The sequence below is a fragment of the Gasterosteus aculeatus genome, chromosome X (assembly GCF_964276395.1).
Source record: "Gasterosteus aculeatus chromosome X, fGasAcu3.hap1.1, whole genome shotgun sequence".
Taxonomy (NCBI): Eukaryota; Metazoa; Chordata; class Actinopteri; order Perciformes; family Gasterosteidae; genus Gasterosteus; species Gasterosteus aculeatus.
Genome location: NC_135698.1, coordinates 15,547,738 through 15,566,062, shown reverse-complemented (window position 1 = coordinate 15,566,062; position 18,325 = coordinate 15,547,738). Strand labels below are relative to the sequence as shown.

The following is an 18,325-nucleotide window of genomic DNA, read 5'->3' as shown; positions in this document are numbered from 1 at the left end:
ACGGGCCATGCCTTTCCATAGATACGTGCTGTTATTCTCCCCCCATCGAGTACAGCTCCAACAACCAGCGGTCTTAACACGTTGAGTCTGTGCCCGTGTGTTTGAGCCCAGATTAAGTTATGATTTATTTATCACCACTAATAAAAAGGATGGGCAGAAAGTCATTCTCTTTTCATCACAGATTGCTCATGTAATATAATACAATGTATCTGGTTCATGTGTGGGAAATTCATTCATCCAATTGTTCTCCAAAGAATGTTTTGGATTGTACATTAAAGACTGCAGTCAAATCAAACTAAAGTCAATCTGCCATATTTAATTCTAGGTATAAATGCAGCTATAGTGCAGATGTTACATCTTCAAAATACACGCTATGATGTATTTGTCACTTTTAGAATAAAACAAATACAATAAAGGCATCAGAAATCGAATGAGCCGATAAATAGAAAATTTGTCATTTAATGCAACAGAATTGTGACTTGAGTTACAATTAATCTCATGGAAATAAATCACCAAACTGACAGACAGGATGTTTCATACAGGTATATATTACAATGTGCCTTGTTATATAATACACCCAAGTTCTGTTCTGTTGTCTTGGACAATATGCACATGACTTAGCAACTGATGACTTTGTTAATGAAGCGTGCTAAGTGGTCACAGAAACTTCCCGCACTGCGTCGAGTCAAAAAAAAGACAACCCCAAAAACAAAAAAAAGTCGTTCAAGCGGCGAGCGCTGCACTCTTCAGATCTCACCCACACAAACACGCAGGACCAACGGCGAGGGGAAGTACCAAAATAAAAGAGGAACAGGAACACGGAGTGGTGATTGTTGTGCCAAAAACACCATTCAAAGAACACAAAGTTCCGTCCTTTTGTCTCCATGACTTTAACCGCAAAGTGGAGTGAAATCATCGCAACATCAATTTACATTTATTTTAATCGGCGGGTCAAATAAAAAAAAAATTGTGGTCTCACTGACACAATAAATATTGCACACGTGACATTGTATTTGATGAGGATGTCTTTGCATACAAGTGCTCGCCCCCGCGCCCTCCTCCTTTTCCTATGTCTCATACTATTTTCCTCAAGTTCTATTCTCCACAAAATACACTTGTCTTTTTCATGATAGATTCGATATACAGGAGTTAACGGTGTCTGTATAAAAAAACCCAATAACATCGATAAAAGTAGACATCCAATGTGTGACGTCTGGCTGTGAGACCAAAACGACTCTTTGTCCCAGTTTCTCTAATTTCTGTACAAAGACGATACAACTATCCAGTCATGCAACGTTGTTTGGGGAAGGGGGGGTGCTATGTTCTCCGTCCTGGTTAGGCGTTCTGCATCTCCTTGCCGATCTTGTAGCTCAGGATCTTGTTCCAGTCGATCTTGGTGCGCGTCACAGGAAGCTGGCGGCGTAAGGCTTTGAAGGTAGTATCCGACATGGTCTGGTAGTTCTCGTTGATGGCGGTCTGTGGGAAGGAGGGGAGTTAGATGAAGTTGTCCACTGAACCTTTGTGTTCATTTGTATCAAGAGGTCTCACTCAATATGGTTTTAAGAGAACAGTTTGTTATGTTTTCTTTGTACTGCACCAAACTGTAATGTAAATACATACATACCTCACAGAAATACTTTCTACCTATAAATCATACCTGATAGTCGTTCTCTGCAGCCTCCATGATCTTAACAAACTCCTTTGCGGTTGAAGCCTCATTCTGGAAGGTAGGACACGTGATCAATTTCAAGAGTGTGTGTGTGTGTGTGTTTGGGGGGGGGTCATAAATGGAAGACTTCAGAGAATACACAAGCTAATAACACCTCCAGACTGCAGATTATTTGGGGGGCGAATACCCCAGGGAGCGGTTTGAAAATCAATACAGGATTAGAAGGTGAAACCAGAAAAGGGAACAATTGGATCATAGAGGGGCAATAAATAAAACTAACCGTGAGAATAATATGTTCAATATCTGACATTCATTCATGACATTCAGTCATGTTTTATCTGCACAGTTAAAAGGAAAGGTCACACAGAGGAAAAAGTAAATGGTGGGGGTTGTTTGTGATATTGAGACCTCAAGAGGAATGCGTTGGGCTCTACTCACAGAAATGGACATGGACTCCTGGACCTCTTTGTGGCTCACTAGCTGAACGTTGCCGTCTTCATAGTAATGAACCTGAAGGGGTGGAAAGCTTCTCGTCACTGTGCACATTTAAATAATAACACTCTGGTCAACAACTCCCTGTGTCTCGGGTGAATTAACTACTAGTTACTCCACATAAAGTGTGACAGAAATGATCCTAAATCTGTTTTTCATTTAGCCGAGTTCTGACTAGATGCTGACAAAGAAAACACACACCAGCTAATGTCAATTCAATTCCACAGAGCAACAGACCTGCTTGCTTCTTCACAGGGTGGAGGATTTAAAGCAAATACCTGGATCTTCATGATTCCTGCCACTTGAGTGGTGGAGGGGGAGACGGTGAACTTCCATTCTGACCTCCAGCGTCCGTTCCTGTGCAGAGAAGAAGGAAAACAGACTTTTAGCACAGAGCCAAAGCTGACAATTCAGATTTTTTTATGAGCTCTTTAACGAGTACACAGTGTCTATTCTTTTTATCGCCTATTTCACACAATGCGTGGTACATGTATCGTACCAGATACAACTAAAAGCGCCTTTTCAATCTGTAGTCCCTGGGCGGAGCCAACAAGCTTTAAAAGGCAGACCCAGTAACACACCAATCGGAAAGTAAGATGGAAAACCAAAATGAGGCGATGATGAGCTCAACATCAACAGTCCCTGATCCCCTAAACCGGCATCTGTCTGCCCTTCACATCCTCATGTCAGCATAGACGTGTCCCTGGACGTCCTCATGACACTAACATGGCGGTTAGCGGGCGAGATGGTTACGGTGAACTGGCTGTAAGCAAAGAGGATGGCTGCAGCTCCCATCCAAATCAGATTCACCCAATCAATTAATGCAATGACTTCAGAGCATCTTGTACTCCCTGTTTTAAATGAAGTTAACCATCACTGGGGATTCCACAAAACCCCACTGGGCTTTCTGAGGAAGAACAACATCTAAAACTACAAAAGATATTCCCAGCAAACCCCAGTGGTGCAAAATGCAGAAAAAAGCGAGACAAGTAAAAACTGTGGTTGCATATGAAGCAGCAGTGTGAAACATACCAGAAGTTTTTAGGTTGAAACTGATGGCACTCGATGCACACGATGATGGTTTGATGTCCGTCGATGGTTTTCCCGTAAATCTGAGGGGGGAACGGAAAGAAGGTGTTCTCTGACTGAGCTTTTCCTCCTCACAGATAACGGCCGCTTTGAGGTTCCCTTCGCTGAGGTGGGACGCAGTGCACAGCTCCCAAACATACCGTTACCCACACACAGCGGCTGTGGAGCGGTACGCCAACAGAAGCCAAAAAGGTTGATAAGGACAGTAGAAGCGGTGACGTACGGTGCAGACCCCGCTGGGGTAGTGCTCCTTGACGTAGGCCCTGACGGCCGAGTCCACGGCGCTCCTCCACCCCTCCAGGGAGCCGCCCACGTCTTGGGGCCGCGGGTCGCTGGCCTCCTTCCTGAGGTGGTCAAACTTAAAGGAGATCTTGTTCTTGGGATCCAGGACCCGGCCATTACCGAGGTCGCCGTGCTCTGTGATTAAGACCTGAAAATGGGGAGAGGCGACACCAGAGTGAGTAAAGGACAGAGGTACAGGAAAAATGAAAACAACTGAACAACTTGACCAGGTGGCAAACAGCACGGAGAGGAAAGTCTAGAGAAATGAGAAAAATACTAAAAGAATGAAGACACTCTGGGGAATTTAAACCTGTGATGTGCCGACAGTAGGCCATCTTTACACAAGAAGCACACGCACAAGATAATGAATGAGAACAAAGAAACGCTGTATAGCTGCTCATTTAAATCGCTAACACGTGAGGTAAAACATGACTTAAACCCATCATAATCATAGTTGGTAATCCGACAGTCAAATTCGGCTTAAACTCACCTGTTCTTCATAGCCCTCGACTTTGACTGGGGTGAACTGGTCCAAGTTGTACTGTGCAAAGGCGCTGCAGAGGAAGAGACAAAACGCTACTTCAGAGTGGGAGGGGGGCGTGTGTGTGTGCGTGAGATGAAATTTGACTTTATGATATACGCTAAACTTTCATTTATTTTGCGAGATGTAATAAAAAATAATCTCAGCTGAAACAAACGATTACTCTGTTTGAAGAAATCAGTTTTTTTAAAGTATTTGTAACATGTATTAAAAATATGCAGAATGAGAGTGTGATTGAATTATGGAAGGATTTCAGAAATATCATCCGGACTCAATAAAATGCCATTTTTAAAAGATATTAAGAGTAAATAACGATTATCAGGAAATATATACAGACTTTGAAGTCTTTCTGCAATCAAACAAATATCGAAATATGAGGACCATTAGGGGATACCAGATAGAGGGGGGGGGGGGACTTACTGCGCTGCACCTTCCCTGAGGAGATTGTCATTGTTGAGCAGCAATCGCACATCTGAGGAGAGACAATTGCAGCAGATCAGCACCACCACACCAGAGACCAAGCAGCAGAGGGGGAGGATGGGCAGGTGGGGACGGGACGGGGCGGGGGGGGCGCAGACACGGTGAATTAGCTCAGTGTGAAGAGGCTGTACAACCACACAGAGATAAAAGGGGGCTGCGGCGCTGCGATAAGAGGCAGACAGACAGTGACATTTACTGAGCCCAACGCCGTCTCTGTGGAAATGAGTAATTACGTTTGACGTCTTGTTTCGGACAACGGGGGCTACGAGTTCCTCTAGTGTACATTTTTTTAACAGCATAAAAGGTGCTGTATGTCTTTGCTACATCAATGACGCCTTCTATTCAGTCAGTTCTTCTGAATATCTTTAGTCTGCCCTGTGTGGTGGGACACCCTGTTTTTAAACGATGGACATGATGAGGAGGAGGGATGAAGGTCCTCTGCGGGACCTTTCAACAGAACCAATTCTTCACAATTTACACGTCAGCAAATGTGAAAAATAAAAAAGGATGCTCACCGTTGAACACTTCGTTGAACTCTCCCGGGGGGGCGTGGATGACAAAGTTAGCTGCTATGCGTACCTGCAGGCAAAACCCAAAAAAGGTTATGGGTAAGTGACTAATTCTAATCTAATAATATATATATATATATTATATATGCATTAATCTATGCATTTATCTATATAAACGCAACCAAATATTTTAACGTAGTTAACGTACATTTGTTTTCTTTCGGTCCCGGAAGATGACCGTGGAAACAAAACGGCTGCTAGCTGCAGTCAGTTACATCAAGATGGAGAGAGCTTTTTGCATTATAAAAGGCAAATAAACAGAGGCGCGACATACTGCAGAGAACTGTGCAAAGGAATTCCTCCACGTATCAAACAGAAAGGGGGTGAGTGGCAAACTGCTATGCTACTTCCATCTCAACATCTAACGTTACCCTGCACGGCACACAGTCTGCAGAGGACCACCACTGTGTCCCTAAAGGACCGTGGTTTCAAAACGTTATGGCTAAATGTGGGGAGATTGTTGGCACTTCAAACACAGCTGTTAAATGATGGAGTTTAAGCTGTGTTATCCTTTTGTTTTTACGTGTACACACTGTGGCCGGCAGAGGCTGCGACGAAACTGTCACTGCCTGCTGCTGCACCGCAACACTTCCTGTTTCCAGGTCACATGTCAAACAGAGAGAGATGACGCCCCCACCCCACCCTCACGGTTTACAGCCATATAAGGACATGAAAATGTGCTGAGGACTCCAGTGGACATATTCCCTCTCGCCCTACCCCTCAAAATGTCTCAACTCCTCGCTGTCACAAGCTGGTGTATCAGGGAAGGTGTGTTTGTGTCTCCTATGGGCCCTTAGCGGTGTGTGTGCGCATATACAAGTAATATGGCACTGGTGCAAAGCTGCAGATGGATTGTCACTAATTAGCGATGTGGAGAGACAGAAAAACACTCAGGGAGGGTGTGTGTGCGTGTGCGAGATCGTGAGATCAAAGTGCATCTGTATCTTGATCCTCAGTCACAAGAACATCGTGACGCACTGGTGCCAAGTCTAAAACTTGGAAGTACAAGGGAGGAGTGTGCCCTCAGAAATTGGGTTTGCTGGAGACCAAAATGATTCAAATGAGACTGTATGGTGTTTAAATAGACTTTCCCACGTGAGGGAGCATCTCCGAGCCTCCAGGAACGCAGGTTTTAACATTTAGGATGCAGGGTTTCATTCAGCTGCTTCTTGGAGGACTGAAGAGCAGGCGGAAACCTGCGGTCCCAACGAGTGAAGCCGATGCAAAAGTGGCTTAGAGCTGCATTCTCTCTAATGTCCATGAGGGGGCGACTCCTCTGGTCCCATAGAAGTCTATGAGAAAATGACTACTCTCTTGATTTATTCCCTCAAACATTGTAAATGTCAGTTTATGGACTTAATCTCTAGTTGCAAGTCGTATTAAATGAAGCAGCAATTAAACCCTACTGCTTAACCTCAGTAAAACTAAGGAGATGATTGTTGCTTGTAAAAAACAAAAACAAAGTCGCCCACAAAGGACTTTCAATGCAGTCTCTTACAGACAGACGTAAGGTCCAACATTTCAGTGTCAACTCTTACAGAGGCATGATCACAAGTTGGTGTGGGATGTGCACGGCCCAGCGGGGACTAAAGCCGCCATCATTGGTGCCCATCTAGCGAGCGCCAGTGATATTGTTGACAAGGAGTGCCTGCAAGAGCTATGGGGATATAAATAGACACAATATGTTCACTCTGCTGCCGTCTGCAGAAGAATACACAAGTATCAGGTGCAAACCAGCAGCCTCGAGAGCAGCTCCTTTCCGCCGGCTGTTTTTTATTCTTTCTTATGTAGCAAAATGGAACTACATTGTGCATATAGAGAAACCCTGTTGTACGAATAAAACCTTTTTTTTACCTATGATGTTCACTATGTAAATTACGGTCCTATATAGGGTGGAATGGACCATAACGCAGGGTATGCTTTAATGTGGCTCTTAAGAGACTGCGGTAAATAGAGATTCTTGTGCATGTAAAGACAAAAACAGACAGTAGTTTGATCATTTTCCAGGAACAGAAGAGACAGCAAGAGGCTGCTGAGTGCTGCCGTGAGAGTTGTTGTTTATGAGCGAGCCTCATCTAACTATAAATAAGTCATCATCATCATCTTGGAGAAAGTCTCTTTTGCCCTCTTTTATCGCCCTGGAAGATCTACCCCAGGAGCTGGAATAACAACAGTGGAGCCAACAGACACATTCAATAAACATGGTACATAACCAACCAACCAACCAATCCCCCCGCCCTCCCCGTAGTGTTGGGTCTTTGTCCTCTCTTGTCTTAGACACCAGCTGTTCTCTTCTCAAATCAACTCGCACACTGTATATCCTTCCTCATATTACCCAGCAACCCCTCCTTTTCCTAACAAACTGCACCGATACCCGCTGACACTGAAACCAACATCAAAATCGCATATCGCCCCAGAGCCATGAAAATAATCCGGTACCCAGAACAAAAAAAACACTGCAGGAGTGCACTCAAAGCAATGTATTTTTTGTTGTGCCCGAGGGCCTTTTAAGCTGCATCATCTGCCGGAGTTTGATCCCCTTCCCTGGCGCGCCTCCATTTCAATATCCTGAGTTTTTTTTTTTAAAAGACTGGAGATGCTTTGATCGGAGCCGAGTTCAGTGGAAAACCTGTCTGATTAGGGTGGGTATTGGTGAGCGTGGGTGCACTAACTCATGAATAATAAATCCACGGTGCGACGGCAGCCGCAGGGCGACCAGAAACGCTCCTCCGCTGATCGAAACGAGGAGGTGGCGGCCTGTCGGCTCAGGATGAAGCTGAAGAAATCAGGTCATGAATCCAGTCGGAGGCAGACGTTTTAATGAAACGGCTTCCTGGTGATAAGGATCGGGGATTTTTCCATCTACGTGACACTATGTTAGACAAAGTGACGGTTTTCTGGGGGCACTTTTCGTCTTTTTAGGCTGGCGGGTGCTTCCTATTCGGGTTGACACAATCCCAAACTGCAGGTTCACACATCTTATTTTACGCTTCAGCCCGTTAACTACAAATCACGTAGATGGCAAATCATGAAAAGTGTTTCAGATTAGGCTCCTTCCTTCCAAGCAGCTAGCGGTTTCACTTTGTCTCGGCGGAGCGTTAATGATAAATTTGGGGGACATCAAACTTGAAAAGTAATTGGTTACCATGGTATTATTTATTCTCTCTCATACATTTTCAAAGCCTTTAGAATTTGACGATTAAAGGGGGAAGGAAACGGCTTTAAAAGATAGTTAAAAAGGTGTTTTCCTTTTTCTTATTCGGTCTCCATCTCTCATAGCTGGTGTACAACACCAACATGTGGATGCATATTTGTGATGACGTTAGGGAAAACACTGCTGGTTACAGCTATCATTGTATCAGGGCGAGACCTCGGTACTCGGAGGAGCGCCCTTTCTTTTCGCTCCTCTGTCTATGCCTTCTTCAGTTTAAAGGAGATACCAGTGTTTCCAGCGTTCTACTTGGATGTCCATCCCTACTGTCTGAAGCAGCTGCTCACGAGTCGAGCTCAGGGACCCACGTGGTGGTCAATGGGAGTTGGGCTGTCACGATATCAAATTGGTGTTGTGCGATTATTGCACCAACATTATTAGCGAGACCATGTTATGCCACTGATAACATAATGTCAATATAATAGCATTGTAATACAGAAAAAGTATGCTTTTTCAAAGAAGCCATGGGTTAAAAATGTAATGATCGCTTTGGATAGATAAAAGCGTCTGCTAAATCAGTGTTAATTTCGTCCACGAAAACAATGGACCTTTTTTTCCATGACTAAGACGTGACGAAAACGATCTTAAAAAATAAAAACTATGACTAAATCTATTCTAACTTTCGTTAACGAGACGAACATGTTGGTGGTTGACGAAGTCACAATACTTTTTCCCCCTAAATTCGAACGCAGCAAACAGACAACAGACAGGCAAAGTACGGCGGATATTAACGCGTCATGATGACGTCATCCACGAACACAGAACGCTCGCAGCGGTGCTTCTTGTGCACCGACTACGGACCGCGACGAGGTTTTTTTTTACGCTTCGGCGAGGTTGAATGTGGCTTTGTTAGTTTAGCTCAGCTGTCTCGGTTTAGCTGACTGTTAGCAGGCTGAAGCCGCGCTGCTTCACAGAAACATGAAGACCCGTTTAACAGCTCGGGGCTGTTAACACGTCTAACATAATAAAGTCATTGCCGGTTCTGAAGCCTCACGCATTTCAACTATAGTTCACGCGCCACATCGTGAGAAGACGGTGTTAAACCGTCTCGGCCGCCGTACGTTCGTTACTAAGCACACACACGTGACTGGTGGATCCTTTTGATAGAACTGAAGGACGTGGCGGCACAGAGCAGGTGGAGGAAAACCCGCAGGACACAAGAGAGAAGAACTGGTCATGAAACCAACAAATAAACAAAGACAAAGAGAAAGAAAAGACTGTTGAATGAAAAGTGGGGGTCCAGTTTAGAATGGCTGGTTTATGATGCAGCCAAGAAAATAATGTATTGTGTATGACGTTAAGGGGTCTCTTTGGTTGGGACGAGCAATTTCACAGTGGAAACAATAAAGGACCATGAAGTGTCAAAAGCATTGCAGTAAACAGACAAAGAAAACAGTGTTGCGTTTAGATCCCTGGTCCTCATGAAGTTGTTACACCTTTGCCAATTTGTTAAATTGCCTTGAAAATAAATGCTTTGCTTTTTGTTAAAAGCCAAATCCTTTCAGGTAATGATTTTTCACATGTCATTTATATTCGCTCACACAAACACTTCAAACATTTGTTCTTGGCCCGGATCCGCCATCAAATTTTACAACCCATTGTGGCCCGAGTCAAAACGTTTGCCGACCGCTGCTATAGACCTGTCCTAGGAGGGACATCTGATGGACAATCAAGTGCTGCAAGCTAGACTATTATGCAGTTGTAGACACAACACAGGGGGTCCCTGGGCCTGAGAAGGGAAGAAAAGCAGTTTAATATGGCTATTAAATGTGACTAATTACATTTTAGTCTAGTTTTCGTCGACGAAAACTAGACTAAAACTAAGAAGGATTAAAATGACTAAATGTGACTAAAACGAATATGCATTTTTCGTCTAAAGACTAAGACTAAATGTAACAATGTAACAAAGAACGTTTTATTCGTCAGAACAGTAAGACATTGAAACCGGAATGTGTAAAAAAACATCCTGGATAAATAATAAGTGCAGGGGACACGCAACATGCGAAGCATCGGGCTTGGTGCGGTAGGTTCGGGAAATGTGTCCAGCAGAAAAGCGCGGCGCGGCAGCAGAGGAGGTTTAACTGCCGGCAGGGCGACGTGCTCCGTCGCTGCATGGAGAGAAGGGCGGCCCGGGAGGAACCGACAGTAGTTCAGCTTGAAAAACTAGGCGGATGGTTGTTGTTTTAAAGGAAATTTTAGCTTTGTTGTGTTGCCTGTTTTCGTTTGCACTGTTTTCAAACAAAGTCGACGTACCGGCTCGTTCACGTTATTGGCTTTGTTCTCTCATTCTTAAAGCCGAAGCTTCCTAAGCCCCGCCTCCGACAATGAAAGCAGACAAGAGGTCAGCGCAATCGACTAAAATCTTAGTGTTGTTTATTTATATGTAAAATGAATATCGCACCACCAAAAATGATCGCACTCATTTTCATATATTGTCCGAGAAGTCAATATATTGCGACAGGCCTAGATGCGAGTTTCCAACCATACCCTGACCATTATATCAGCACAACAGTTATGCTAACGGTAGAAGTGCTATTAAACCTGCTAAATCTGCTCCCAGACAGAGACAAGGCCTCTTGAGTCACATTTGCTGTTTGCCTGACTCCCACCTCAGTGCTAAAATCATTACGTAACGCGTCTGTGGTCTTAATAATCCACCAATTTCAGAAAAACTCTGCCAGGCATCACTTAAACATCCCTTTTTCAATCAAACGAGTGATGAAACTCATCAACAGACTGATAACTACAGGATTCAAACTACAGTATTCATCCCATCTATGACTGATCAGCAGAACATCCATAAAACTTCAGGGAGAATTAAGCCTATTGAATACGCCATCTTACGCAGACCAAAATGGCTGATTACACCAAACCACTTCTCTTGCTGACAGAAAAGTCTGCTCTTTCTGAAACAGGAAACAAGGCACAGAAACCCCAGGGTTTCTTTTGACCTATAAAAACTCAAATTTTTTAAGTTGACAGGTAATAGTTTTTAAAAGAGGGCCCCAGTCACTTCAATACAAACAAAAGGTACCGACACGGGTTGAGTAATAGCAGTTCCCGCACTACGCCTGTGTGTCTTCTTTGGTGTAATGAGGACTCTGGCAGGCCGGTGCCCGGATGGCGTTTAATCATTTACAAATGGAAGAAGTCCTTCATCACAGAGTTTTGGGGTCTTTGTTCCTGGAAAAGCAAAGTGACACTGATAACATCAACAGCAGCACAGACATTTCTCATGGCACACATTCAGGAAGGGCTTCGCCGAGACAAACTGCGAAGATATTTATTGTACTCGACAAACAAAAGAAACCTTTAAGGCTCCCTGTCAAAACAGGGTTTTCTACCAAAGAAAGTTAAAGAGTCCTCAGACTAGTGAGTCAGATCACAGCAAGGATTCCCACAAAAGGAAGCTGCAGATATGTCGTCTAAATGTGCCAACAGATGAGAGCCAGGAGAATCTGGCTGTGGCTGATCGTTTCATCCGCTCCACCAGTCGCTGGTAGGTCACCACACATTTAGTGTGCGACCTGCCACTCACAGCCCCGCCCTAAAGCATACCTGCTTTGTTTGATTCTAAATGGATCATAAATGACAACGTCAACATCTTGCTGTATTGAAGGAAGAATACTTCAACTTAAGGATAGAGACCATAAACTCATGTTTACTGAGGGAATCAATCATAAGAGAAGTAGTCTCATTTTTTTCATAGACCTCTATAGGACCAGAGGAGACGCCCCCTGCTGGTCAGTAGATAGAATGCAAGTTTTCCCACAGTTAGGCATCGGCTTTACGCTGCAAAACTGGACACAGACCAATAAAAACAATGAGCAAATTGTATTAACTGTTCGACAATAAACTCATCGGTTGTGCTTTCAAGCCGCAGTTATCCCTCAAAAGCTGCAATTGATGTGCCTAGCCAAAGAATAATACACCGACCCATTTATTAAGGTAATAAAACAGCTAAATTTCGGGGTATTGACTATTGGAGTGTGCAGTTTTAAGTGAGTGGTAAAATGTCACGTGTTTAGGTCGCTTCCAGCACGTATGCGAGACGTTACTTGGTTAAAGAGGTACAGCGGTTAGCATGCAAGCTCGTAGAACACCTGGGTTTGTCGTCACGTAACACATACAAATGTTATTAACGCGCTATTATAACACGTTGACAATTCGCCAGTCGCCGTGTTGTGGAACAACAACAAAGTGGCGTCAACACAGTGGAAAGGGTGTGTGTGTGTATGTGTGTGTGTGTGTGTGTGTGTGTGTGTGCAGTACGTCTGGCTGTCTGTTAGCAATGCTGCGGAATGTGCTAAAGTAACAAGCTAACGATACGAAAACTTCGATAACACAAAAAAACAGCAGAAACACGGGGAAAAGGGAGTGACGGGTCCACAATAACAAAAGCTGCGAGAGAAGGCAATGCCAGGTGGATGTATCATATATAACGTTATGCGGTTCCTATTTTGAGTCAGGACCCTATAAGGAGCCTTCGTTTGAGATTCGCAAGCGAGCGGAAGTTGGAGCTAAAAATAATAAAGAGCAGAAGCGGCAGCAGCGGTATCTGCCGAGGCCTCGGGGTTTTTTCTTCCCTCTCCGAAATCAACCAAGCGGTCGACGACAGAAAAGCACCCGGTGGGAGACGGACTCCACTGGCGGCTCAACATTTGCAGGCATGGCTGTCTTCCCCCATGACCCTCCGAGCTTCACTCACTCCAGCAATTAAATTCGGCATCTTACCTTCTCCTCGTCGGATAGCTGCTCCTCATGATCCGCCATCTTTCCTTCCGACACCAGCAGCTTGTCAGAGCCCCGTGACGTCAGCACGCGGGGTGGGTTCCTAGTTCTCCTCTAGTGGCGGCTTCCGGGTAGTTCACGCTCGCGTGAGCTCAGTCATGTGCGCGCTTGCGAAGATTTCAGTCAGTGCATTTGTTTCACGCACGCGGGTGTGTGATCACGTACAGCGCTCTAATGCTAACTATCTATTTATTACTAACTTTTCGCTTATTTTTTTTAACGATCTTAATGTCTGTTGTCATAAACCAAGGCATGTATGTGAAATCATATTTGGCAAAAATATGTATCTGATAATCGACTTTTATTCAAATATTCTTCAGTTAGCACATCTGAGGTTCATATTTAGATTTTTCATGAATTTTCTCAATTTCTGTGCAGCTTTTGGAAATAAATCAAGGAATATTCTCATGTTTTTGCTTCTCATTCATATCCCTGATGATGTAGGGTTCAAATCATGTCTGCCTTTCTTTCATGATGTTTTCATGGGTTTCCTCGTGCACTGTAAACTGCAGTCTTTATCGTCAAGTAAGACACGTTTTCTTCCTCTAAACGTCTCACACTCACACAACTTTCAGAACAAATAAGGACATTTTTGCATTATATCAGTATCAGTGTTACGTTTCTTTTCATAATCATAATCAGACCCACTCATTGCCAAAGTATGTATGTTGGACATACCAGGAACTTGTCATAGCGGGTGGTGCCTAACATTGGGCAATAAGACTAATAAACACAGTGCAGGACATTTTAAAATTTAATTCTAAATTAAATATACGATCTATATACTATATCATACACTCTGTGTGGAGTGTGGTTATCGGTTTGCCTGTGCACTTTGTTTTTAATTTATATTCGATTTAATAATAGTATAGGATGTGCAGGGGAGTGACGGTAGGAATGCAACCTGACTCAGCATGCAAGCACTTGGTCCTAAGTGCCTTGCTCCAGGGCACCTTGTCAATTGATGCAATAGACAATCATTCCACTTCCATGAGTAAAGAAATTGTCGTGTTTTAATATATAATTAGTCTTTTTCATCATCACAAAATTCTGGGAGAGATGTCGTGTAGGACGTGTTTTTCCCCACTAGATGGCGAGCTAAGCCAATTTGTGTTAATACATTCTTTTCTGCTTGTCACAGGAAAAAAAAACAGAAAGGCAGCATGTAACTCAAGAATACAAAAATACCGTCTCCACGCTGAGACAGAGGGAGGGTGAGACAGAGAGAAAGAGAGGTTTGTTAAATATTATCACAGATGGCCAGATGACTGGGAGCTTTGGGAGGTTCAAAGAATCCAGTTGAAGCAGTGAGGAGTCTGGTTCAAAGAATTATTTAATCTGCATCTTCCTCATCCAAGTAGTATGAAACCTCTCCACGAGCAGAAAACACACAACCCAAATTCCAACGCCTACAGCGGTATTTGTTGCCTTCAGTAATGGAGGATCTTTTTAGATGCCTTAAAGGTACAAATACACACAATAAATAAAATACTCGATATATAGTATTACTCAAAAGTAATGCAATCAAAAATGTTATAGCTTACTTACCGTCAATATTAGAAACTACAGAGCTAAAAACAAACTGGTAACTTTTATGAAGGTGCTCCAAAATATCCAGAGAATATCTATTGATTCCACATGGCTCTCAACATGGCAGCGGTTGAGTTGGCACACAGACGCTAACGGTGCCAACAGTGCTAATATTGCAAATGACTGCAACAGAGCTAACAGCGGAGCTAACGGTGCAAATAGTACTAATACAGTTAGTAGATGTTTGCTGCCATATTGATGCTCTCAATATCAGATCTTTTATATAAGTAAGATCTTCCACCTCATTACAAAACATTACATTACAAAAAAACCTACATGTATCACAACAACCATTCTTGGGTTCACAGGTAGATTCTTGAGGTGATGTCAAGTTAATCCCCCACTGAGTTGTACAGATAACCCTTAAAACTAAACAGCTACCATTGCTCTGTAATCTATGGCTTCCTTTTTGAAAATACTTAAAACGACGCCAACACGTTGCTCCCAGTTTGTGAAGGTCACCTCATTACATCACCGATGAAGATGATTCATGTCTCACAACAAACCCGACTCTCTCCGTCTGTCACCTTCTCTTTCACCCACGCTTCTTTCATTCAGGTGTGATACATTTCAGATCAGGTCAGGTGTTCTTCTTTGATTGTTGCAGCTGTTTGTCACAGTTACAATCCACACAAAATCCTGATATATATATATATATATATATATATATATATATATATATATATATAATATATATAATACCCTCAAAGACTTTGAACTTTGGCGACCTTTACTTTTCCGATAGAAACTTGAAGGAGCTCCTGATCATCGATGAGCCTGCATCTCACTGCAGCCCACTGAATAAACGTATATTTTATCAAACTCTGCAGAACTTTAGTGTGTGAGTATCCATCTGGCTCCGCCACGCTGAGCGACCTGGTCCCTCTCTGTGAGTATCAGTGTGAGAAATGTCTTCTTGGCAGAGCATGAAAGCCGAAGGAGGCAGCGCCACGGGGACGAGTGAGACCGTGTTTCCACACCTCCCCACGGTATCTGGTGGAGGCTTTTCTTTGTGCCAGTTCAATAGCGGCCTCGTTGAAACGCAGGGCCGATGGACGGGCTGCTTATTCAGGGTGTGGATTCTTTTTTTGGGGGGGTTGCTCTGTAGCAACGTTGGTCTGTAAGTTGGGTTTTGTGCAGATATTCATTCTCCCCAGAGGATGTGATCTCCTGACAACAAACAGCCAACAGGTGTAATGTATCCCATGTCCTGCAAACACACACAACACGATCTCCGAGCCTAACCGTAGGTTGTCCTGGTACAAATTAGTTACGGGCCTTTTAATGTTTATTCATTTTCATCTTGTAAATATTATAAATGTGTGTAAATTAACTGGACCACTGGCCTTCTGTCATTTTGTAGAAGCAAGTTGAGTATTCTCCACACCATCACAAGGTTGAAAATAATGATTTAAACTATTACTGTTTACTAGATAATGTGGTTTAAATATGTAGGTACTGTGCATTTTGTACAATGCCTAAATGTCTTTGCGGATGAGTCGTGATGTATTTGGCAAACCTCTCCTCTTGTGACATCTTGGCAAACAAATTCCACATTTTGGTTCATGTGTAAAATATCTACAAAACTGACAACATTCCTATCGGAGTTTTAATTAGCATGTTGCAATGTTAGCATTAGCTTTGAGCTCAAAGCGCTGCTGCAGTTATGTCTTTAGGTCTTTAAGATGCGTTGAAATGGTTTTCTTTTATTTAGATGAATCCCCTGTAGATGTTTTCTTTTTGTTATTTACTGATTTATTCTCCCGTTGTTGGTTTACTTTTGCCGATCCTCTCGTCACCGCGTGTGTGTGTGCATATAAAAAAGGAGTTTAACTTCACCCACAAAAGAATACCACATCCACCTCCCACCCTCCACGCGGCCCTGTGGGCCGTCGGTGCCTCGCTAAGCCACAGATATGAGCTTTCAACGCCAGTCCGGCGGTGATCACACTCCCCTGGAATTCTTCGGAACGCCGGCACTCCCAGTCCTGATTATCGGCCCTTTTCACAGCGATTACATTTTTTTGGTCTGAGTGGTCGTGGAGTTATTCTGGGGGGGCTCAAAATCACACTTGTTAGCCAATAAGAAATTGGGAGATTTCAGGTTTACGTTTGGAGATTAAAGTTGGTGTGACGCTGAGTTTCTCCCATGTGTGTTAAGCGTCTCCTCTCACCTGTCAATATGACATTGGAGAAGCCTGTAAAGATGATGGACATGCTGCGGGGGGGGTGGGGGGGGGGGGGGGGGTGCACAAAGACCCGCTGACCGGAATGAACGTCGCAAGTCCGTCAGTGTCAATATAAGAGGCGCTCAGCATAAAGCATCATAATGGATTATGGGGTTTTTCGGCCTCACGCTCACACACAACTTGCAGCTGAAGGAGAAATATATGAGAAGCAGCTCACATTTGATTTGTTGGCGCCAGAAAACAGGTTGCCGTGTGATGAATAGTGTCTAGCAAGGAAAAAATAAATGCGTGCCAACGTGATAGATGTTAATGATTCATCGTGAGGGAAATCACAGGAATCATGTGGAGTTTTAACACAACGGCCAATAACACAAAATAAAAAAAAATAACACAATCAGCTCGATGTTTCTGATCGCAGAAATATTGACACCAATTGGAATGTTTTGCATCATCCAGATCACATGGGGAGAACCGGCCAGGGTCAAAGGGTCAAGCCTCACCACTGGTTCCTCTGATTTTTCTTTTCACACTTAAAATGAAGGGAAGACTTACTCCAAGCCTTTATAAAAGCCCTCATTGGTGATTTACATCTTATGGAATATGTTGGGTGCTTAATGGGTATTTGCGAGGAACCAATCCGTGGTCAGTTTTTTTGGTCTCTTTTCAGTCTTTTTGTGTTTCTGTAATCATTGTATGTTTCCTTGTGGTCATTTTGTAGTTCAGGGCGTAAAGCGATTAAAGTGCCAAAAAGTGCACCAGCTGCATGCGATGGGGCAGAAAGTGTCGCCCTCCTGAAAGGCATCCAACAGGGCACTGACTCTTTGGTAATCCACTGCTGTGTCTCCGGCTTTTACTATAGGGCTCTAAAAGTCTTTGAAAACAACGTATATGGAGGAAATCCATTGGCTTCATCAGAGTTATTCACAATAATGTTGAAACACAAACAATCAGGCTCAATAAATCTCCTCTGCTGCTCGAGGGTTTCTCTTATTGTTCTCTTTACACAGAGTTGCGTGTGCTTCAGTTGAATGGTCATAAATTTAAGCTCACAGTGCCATGTTTTTATGGTTCACAGAGGTGCTGATTTTACGTAATGGTCATTTTGCTGCTCATGTGAATAACTCACATGGAGAAAGACAAAGAAGGAAAGGCAAAAAAATTCTAGCGTACAAAATAACAAAGCAGATGCTCCTAAAATCAACGACCCCTACTTCTGGAGAAATTTAATTTCTCACTTTTTATTGTTTCTTCATTTGCTTGTTCTCGGTCTCGTTGCGTTTTTAATGATTTTTTTAATTGCCATGTGTTAAATGCATTTATGTTGCATTTAATTTAATTATGTTCTTTCTTTCCAAGTGTATTCTTTCGTAACGATTAAGTGCCACGAGCCAGCAGCCAATCCATGACTCACTGCTGCAGCTG

The 18,325-nt window shown here is 43.3% G+C and overlaps 1 protein-coding gene across 1 annotated transcript; it reads right to left on the bottom strand.

Annotated features, from left to right (window-relative positions):
- Positions 1-441: 441 nt before the first annotated feature.
- LOC120808953 (F-actin-capping protein subunit alpha-2) lies at positions 442-13,266 on the bottom strand. The gene is made up of 10 exons (XM_040162330.2): positions 13,068-13,266; positions 5,069-5,132; positions 4,494-4,545; positions 4,023-4,086; positions 3,474-3,680; positions 3,194-3,273; positions 2,440-2,518; positions 2,108-2,179; positions 1,658-1,720; positions 442-1,476 (listed from the first exon to the last, which is right to left on the bottom strand). The coding sequence occupies exons 1-10, from the start codon at positions 13,104-13,106 to the stop codon at positions 1,336-1,338; spliced, it is 861 nt and encodes a 286-aa protein (XP_040018264.1). The 5' UTR covers positions 13,107-13,266; the 3' UTR covers positions 442-1,335.
- Between the last annotated feature and the right edge of the window lie 5,059 nt (positions 13,267-18,325).

Coding starts and splice junctions, on each gene's coding strand:
- LOC120808953 (XM_040162330.2), bottom strand. CDS start 13,106: ATGGCGGATCATGAGGAGCAGCTATCCGACGAGGAGAAG. Junction 3,681..4,022: donor TCGAGGGCTATGAAGAACAG/GTGAGTTTAAGC, acceptor CCCCATTTTCAG/GTCTTAATCACAGAGCACGG. Junction 1,477..1,657: donor CTGCAGAGAACGACTATCAG/GTATGATTTATA, acceptor TCCTTCCCACAG/ACCGCCATCAACGAGAACTA.